A 7,571-nucleotide genomic window follows, 5' to 3' on the forward strand; every position below is an offset into this window, starting at 1 on the left:
AGCAATCCTTGCTGGTGCGAGAGCCATGACATGTTCCTCAAGTTTTTTTTTTTAAAAGATCGTTCCTCAAGTTTCTCGAATAGACATGTTCGTCAAGTTAGCGCTGCAGCCCGAGTCGATCAGATCAGATCACATCACATCACCAGTTCGGGCGGATCTGATCGGCCAATGAAGGGTAAGGGTTCAGTCATTTTCTCAGGGTCAGAACCTCCCATCACTTCAGAGAATTGGGTTAGCCGGTTGTTGCGACATCAACATAGGGGCAAGTCCAAAATTCCTCATCATTTTTCAGGAGATCTACCGTTTGATCCGAAACCTGCATGCTGGCTGTTTATGTGCATGGAATGGAGAAAGGACACTGGTGAGTCATTGTCTCCCAAGAAAATTATGCCAGACATAGAAAATGCAAAACCTACTATTGCACCACACTTCAGAAGGGCATGCAAATTCAAGAACCATGATCTCAAGTCAAGATCATCAGGCAGTATCTTTTAGAAGAAAACTAAGGCGGCGCCCCAGGTGGTGCATCGATCAATGCACACAACCGACCAGAGCATCACTCTATCTATAGTCACCGACCTGTTCCAGAATACAAGTCACACGCTATGAAGTTCATGCAATACTTGGAAAAGGCAGCGGCTCTAACTTCTTGATTGCGCACCATCCTAAGCTGTTTGCCGCCAAGATAGTCTGAAAAAAAGGGAGGACTTTAAGCTCAGACTTGATCAGCAGTTGCAGGTAGGTAAACTCGGCGGTAGCTCTTCGGCCCTAGCCTCTTCCTACAAGTAGGGCATTTCTTCTGGGCCTTGATGGCCGCCTTGATGCACTTCTCACAGAAGACATGGCCACAGCTTGTCGCGGACGGCAGCTCCATCTTGTTCAGGCACACCGGGCAAGTGAACGTCGGTTCGTTTGGAGCAGCATTGGCACTTGGTCTACTGACTCGCACCGTGCTGTTTCGCTGTGAAGGTTAGAAAGGGTGAGCTTACGACATAGCCCATGTACAGCACAAAAGAATCACAATTCAACCAGAAATAAGGATGCAGTGTTTCAAAACAAAATTGAAGGTACATGTTCAAAATTATCAATTGAGAGTATGTAGCATTAGTAGTGCAGTGTTCAGAAGATGTTGGATATGGATCAAAGTTTCATGTCACTGGTTCCATTTCTGCTCAACAAATACTCCCTCCGTCCCAAAATACTTGTCGGAGAAATTGATAAAACTGGATGTATCTAGAACTAAAATATGTCTAGATACATCCATTTCTCCCACGAGTATTTCCGGACGGAGGGAGTACATGGAAAGATATATGTACACTCTAGTGCATTGCAGAGTGCCCACCTGAATATTCTGAAAAGAGAGAAAGAGAGAGCAAAGCACGGCACAGATGTAGCATAATTATAGATGTTCCATTCTACCGGTTTGCTTAAGTTTAATGGATAAAGATAGATGCCATATACCTTGAGAAAATAATACATAGGCTAATTATGGTAATCTGTAAAGCATAAAAACTTTAATTCACAAAACAAATGAAGAAAATTAAAACCTGATTGCTGGATCTTTCTTCCCTGTCCGGAGAAAGGGATATAACAGGTGGAACCTTCCGCCTTTTGTTCCCACTGAGACGGTTAAATGTTGTTCTTGCATCACCACAACCTTTAGTTGCAAGGAAAACATGGAATCAGATGCCGCCCAAACAAACATCTTTATCAGTGTAATATTTATGACATCTTATTTATGCCTCCATTAGACTGAAGTTTGTTTTAACAATAAACTACAGAGTATGTACTTTTGGAAGAAAAAACAGAGCATGTGAAATAAAAATCTTAAGTTCAGTTTCACACTTATCCCAAAGAAGAAATATGCGCCAATCGGAGCATGAACATAAAAGGTAGAAGTAAATTGAACCAAGTACTCAATATTCTGCAGTAACTACCAACCTATGATTTGCAATTTAGCACTCGCAGTATTAAACAACTCGAGATCAGCAGTAAACTCACCTTCCTGATCAGCATCCGCCTCCAGATCCACAACAACCACACGGCGCTTTATCTTAGCTCTCGACCTCCTCTAAATTAAAACGAAACATCATCTCGATGTCAAAATAAAATCATGGTGATTGAAACAAGGGGGCAGAGAGCAAACGCACCTCGTCGCCTAGCGCTTCGACGTCAATGGGCGCGGCCCGTGTGCCCGCGGTGTTCGGAGCCTCGTGCTGGCCGCCGCCGCCGCCGCCGGCGGCGATGGGAGATCGATCCAGGTCCTCGACGGCTTCACCGGTAGTGACGGAACCATCCTGTGCTCGCCTCCAAGCGCCGACCGTACCCATCCCCTTTCGAAGCTGCTCACCAAATACCAATCGTAGTAAACCCTAATCGGCAGATGCGGATCTTGGTTTGCAGCGAGGTGGTCAGATGAGGCGATGCGTGGAGGGAGAGTATCTATGGGCGGGAGGATCGGGTTGGTCCGTGATTCCTGCTTGAAATCGGAGTGCGGCGGGCGGCCTGCGTAGATGGGGTTGCCGCCGCGCCTTCGCGGAGCGCCGCGCGACCTTTGTCGACTAATTAAGTTTCGCGTCCGAATTCGAGTAGTCGGATCGAGCGGGGGGACGGTTGCCATCTTCGTTCGGAACCGCGCGTGGTTTTTTCCGTTTCCCGCTTCCTTTGTTCTGCTCGGCGGAGATTTTGGCTTGGGACCGCACTGCGGTGGGTGGCGCAGTCAATCAAGCAAAGCTACTAAGGGCGTGTTTGGTTGCAGTAGTGAAGAGTGTCTGCGTTACATATACATCTCAATCCAACCTGACTCTGAAAAAACAGTTTTATATGCGACATCTGCAAATTGTTTGGTTTCCTGCATTGTCTCGACGCATACAACTACACGCTGTTTGGTTGCCTGCATAGGATATGATTAAAAGCTAGCACTTGCATCTAGCACACAGGGTTAAGAGCTAGCAGAGGAAGGGGAGAAGAAATGCAGTGTGCGCCGGACCATGGCGGTTGCGGTGGATAGTGGCCGTGGCGCCGTGTCCGACATGACGAGCATGGAGTCGTGGGCGAGCGACCCCGTCGGCGCACGGCGAGCGACACCGACAGTGAACTAGTTGCGCTGCTTGCGCAAAAACAGTGGACAGGGGAGGAGAATGCAGTGCTCGCGCCCTGGTATCGTCCGTTGTAGGACGAGAGAGGAGGCCAAGATGATCGACGCCGGAAACGACTCCAGTGTAGTGGGACGAGAGAGTAGGCCAAGATGATCGACCCTGTCGGTGGCAGAGAACAGAGGAGAAGAACCCCGTCAGGGTGCGCGCCATGGCGGCTTAACTGCAGTAGGATTATGGAGAGAAGGCCGAGATGAACGACGGCGACGATGACGCTGCCGCAGCAAGATGCAAGAGAGGAGACCGAGAGAAACCACGCCGGGCAGAGGAATGATTAAGCAGTGTCTTAAATCACAGCACACATATTCATATGTACAGCCATGAGAAATATGTAGATCTTCCCGTCTACGATTGTAGAAACAGTAAACTTGCAACACGAATGTTGTGCGGAACTGCGAGAGTAGGCTTCTGGTCAAAGGAAATTTCAAACAACCGGTCGTGCGCGACGAATCTGACAAAATTCATCCAAAATAGCTGTAAAAGGGAACAAGAAATTGAGCATGTACGTTCGACGAAATTACAAACCGATCGCCTGAATGGAACCATAGCATCGATGTGCATCTTTTTTCGTGTAGAGGTTACCTCGAATTGAAGTATCGTTGTGTAAATTAAAGGGACAAAGGAGAGAGCAGATTAGAGAGGAGGTTACTCAAGGTTGAAGAAGACAGCACGTAATCACCTCGCATCCCTCCTGTTTCTCCTTGTGCAGGTGCTCGCTCGCTGCGCTTCTGCTCGGCCTGGCTCCAGAGAAACTACTGATTCAGCAGTTTTCAGCGGGCCTGGCTCGGAGCTGCTTTAAGGTTCGTGTCATGCGGACCGGACAGTAAAAGCAGGCAACCAATTGACCCGTTTACGTCCCGCGCGACCCAGGCTGGGCATCATGCAGGCAACAAAACAAGCCCTAACCTTTCAGGTCCTTGCCTTATTTGCATAGTATCTCAGATTCTGTAAAGAAATATTCGGGAGTACGCAAAATGTGTATCATAGCTCTAGAGCAGCTCCAAGGCGTCGACCCAAACGGACGACGATTTTGTTCGCTTCTTGTCCATTTGGGTCGGTCCGACGGACACCCATGTCCGCTTTCGCGTTTGGGTCAGCGCTTGCACCCTACGTTGGTCTGACTCAATTATTAAGGTCGCGCAAAAAAAACATCACAAACATTTTGAAAAATAAAACCTTAATTAAACATTAATGCCGGCCACAAAGGCCCGCGAGAGTCCATGAGTCCACTTTTACATTAATTAAAACATTAAATAAAACTAAAAACTATGAGGAGGCGCACTGCCCTAGGCGTCCTCGTCGTTGTTGTTGGGGCCGGTGAGGTCAATAAGCGTTGGCGTCGGGCCAGCCCAGGGGAGCGTCGTCGCCCAGGCTGTAGCGACGTCATACACCGCTGGCTGTACCGCCACCGGCTAGGCTGGCCCACCGCGGGCAAGGTGCTCCTCCTTCGCACTCCAGCTGCTCGAGGTACTCACCCTCGCAGCGCTCCTCGACCAGCCTTTACTGCCGCCATTGCTCGAGGTAGAGCTGCTCCTGCGTCGGCGTCGCCTCAAACCAGATGGGTGGCGCACTGACCCACTCGCGCACCACCCCGTTCCATGAATAGCTCTCCGGCTTGATGGGGGTCGGCGCCGGCTCGGCCTTGACGGGGGACGGAGGCCTCAACGGTGGTAACGACGCACTCGCCGGCAGCGGAGAGCGCCATGGCCTCTGCCATGCGCGCTTGGTATGCCGCCGCCTCCTCCTTCGCCTTGCGCTGCTCGTCCTCCTCGCTTTCCTAGAGGGCAGCCGCCTGGTAGGCGGTCTCTGATACGTCTCCAACGTATCTATAATTTTTTATTGTTTCATGCTATTATATTATCTATTTTGGATGTTTTATATGCATTAATATGCTATTTTATATTAATTTTGGGACTAACGTATTAACCTAGAGCCTAGTGTCAGTTCCTATTTTTTCCCTGTTTTTGAGTTTCGCAGAAAAGGAATACCAAACGGAGTCCAAACGGAATAAAACCTTCGCAATGATTTTTCTTGGACCAGAAGACAACCAGGAGACTTGGAGATGAAGTCGGAGGAGCCACAAGGACGGAGGGCGCGCCCAGGGGGTAGGGCGCGCCCCCACCCTTGTGGGCCCCTCGTGCACCCCCTGACCTAATTCTTGCGCCTATATATTCCCATATATCCCCAAACCAACAGAGGCACCCACGAAAATACTTTTCCACCGCCGCAACCTTCTGTACCCGTGAGATCCCATCTAGGGACCTTTTCCGGCACCCTGCCGGAGGGGGATTCAATCACGGAGGGCTTCTTCATCAACTCTATTGCCCTTTCGATGAAGCGTGAGTAGTTTACCACAGACCTACAGGTCCATATCTAGTAGCTAGATGGCTTCTTCTCTCTCTTTGATTCTCAATACCATGTTCTCCTCGATGTTCTTGGAGATCTATTTGATGTAATACTTTTTTGGGGTGTGTTTACCGAGATCCGATGAATTGTGGATTTCTGATCAGCTTATCTATGAATATTATTTGAATCTTCTCTGAATTCTTTTATGCATGATTTGATATCTTTGTAATTCTCTTCGAACTATCGGTTTGGTTTGGCCAACTAGATTGGTTTTTCTTGCAATGGGAGAAGTGCTTAGCTTTGGGTTCAATCTTGCGGTGACCTTTCCCAGTGACAGTAGGGGCAGCAAGGCACGTATTATATTGTTGCCATCGAGGATAAAATGATGGGGTTTTCATCATATTGCTTGAGTTAATTCCTCTACATCATGTCATCTTACTTAATGCATTACTCCGTTCTTTATGAACTTAATACTCTAGATGCATGTTGGATAACGGTCGTTGTGTGGAGTAATAGTAGTAGATGCAGAATCGTTTCGGTCTACTTGACACGGATGTGATGCCTATATTCATGATCATTGCCTTAGATATCGTCATAACTTTGCGCTTTTCTATCAATTGCTCGGCAGTAATTTGTTCAGCCACCATAATATTTTCTATGTTGAGAGAAGCCTCTAGTGAAACCTATGGCCCCCGGGTCTATTTTCCATCATATAAGTTTCCGATCTACTATTTTGCAATCTTTTACTTTCTGATCTATAAACCAAAAATATTTACTTTATCGTTTATCTATCTCTATCAGATCTCACTTTTGCAAGTAACCGTGAAGGGATTGACAACCCCTTTATCGTGTTGGGTGCAAAAATTTTGATTGTTTGTGCAGGTATTCGGTGACTTGTGCGTTGTCTCCTACTGGATTGATACCTTGGTTCTCAAACTGAGGGAAATACTTATCTCTACTTTGTTGCATCACCCTTTCCTCTTCAAGGGAAAAACCAACGCAAGCTCAAGAAGTAGCAGGAAGAATTTCTGGCGCCGTTACGCCAAGTCAAGCCATACCAAGTACCCATCATAAACGGTCATCTCTTGCATTACATTATTCTCCATTCACCTCTCGTTTTCCTCTCCCCCACTTCTAAACGATTTTCGAAAAGATTTGCCTTTTCCTTTGCCCATTTTTTTCGCCCTTCTTCCGTTTGTCTTTTCGTTTGCCTTTTTTTGCTCGTTTGCTATCTTTGCGTGTGTTGCCATGTGCCTTCTATGTGCTTGCATCTTCGCTTGCTAAAAATCTATTGATATGGATCCTCATCCCCTTGCTAATCTTTTTAAGAGATCCAATCATGATGAACCAATTGCTAGTGATCTGAGTGCACTAGATTATCTTTATGAAGTTGTGCTTGAAATCCGTGAATCTGAAAATTGTGATGAAGTGATTCACGATAGATCTTTGAATGAAAAGCATGATTGCAATGATGTTATTATAAATTATATTAATGTCAATTATGTTAATGACATGCAAAACCCTAAGCTTGGGAATACTAATTTTGCTATGTCTACTACTTGTTGCAGTGATCATGATTGGGGTGATTCTTCTTATAATCTTGAAAAAATATTTAAGCCCCATGATGAATATGAGATTGATAATAATGTTTGCAATAATACTAAAAGTGGGTTTGGAGAGGTCATGACTTTATCTTATGTTGATCCCACTATTTTGGAAGAGTGTCAACTTTGCATGCATGAGGATCATAAAGAGAAAATTTTATGTGATAGCTATATTGTTGAATTTGACTATGATTCTACATGTAATTATTATGAGAGATGGAAATATGGTTTAGAAATTCTCATGTTGCTAAATTACCTCTTGTTAATATGTTGAGATTGCTATTGTTCCTTTCCTATTCCTTGCATATGCCAGTTTTTGCTTGCTGTGATAATTTGTTTGCCTATAAGATGCCTATGCATAGGAAGTATGTTAGACTTAGATGTGTTTTTCACATGCTATATGATGCTCTCTTTGTGCTTCAATTCGTGTCTTTCATGTGAGCATCATTAAAATTACCAATGCCTA

The 7,571-nt window shown here is 46.0% G+C and overlaps 1 protein-coding gene across 1 annotated transcript; it reads right to left on the reverse strand.

The window, feature by feature from the left end:
* Positions 1–397: 397 nt before the first annotated feature.
* LOC109737485 (uncharacterized) lies at positions 398–2,663 on the reverse strand. Its single transcript, XM_020296618.4, has 4 exons — positions 2,151–2,663; positions 2,002–2,071; positions 1,548–1,657; positions 398–961 (listed from the first exon to the last, which is right to left on the reverse strand). Exons 1-4 carry the CDS (start codon positions 2,328–2,330, stop codon positions 716–718), a joined length of 606 nt encoding a protein of 201 aa, XP_020152207.1. The 5' UTR covers positions 2,331–2,663; the 3' UTR covers positions 398–715.
* Positions 2,664–7,571: the final 4,908 nt, after the last annotated feature.

Source organism: Aegilops tauschii, chromosome 7, assembly GCF_002575655.3.
Source record: "Aegilops tauschii subsp. strangulata cultivar AL8/78 chromosome 7, Aet v6.0, whole genome shotgun sequence".
NCBI lineage: Eukaryota > Viridiplantae > Streptophyta > Magnoliopsida > Poales > Poaceae > Aegilops > Aegilops tauschii.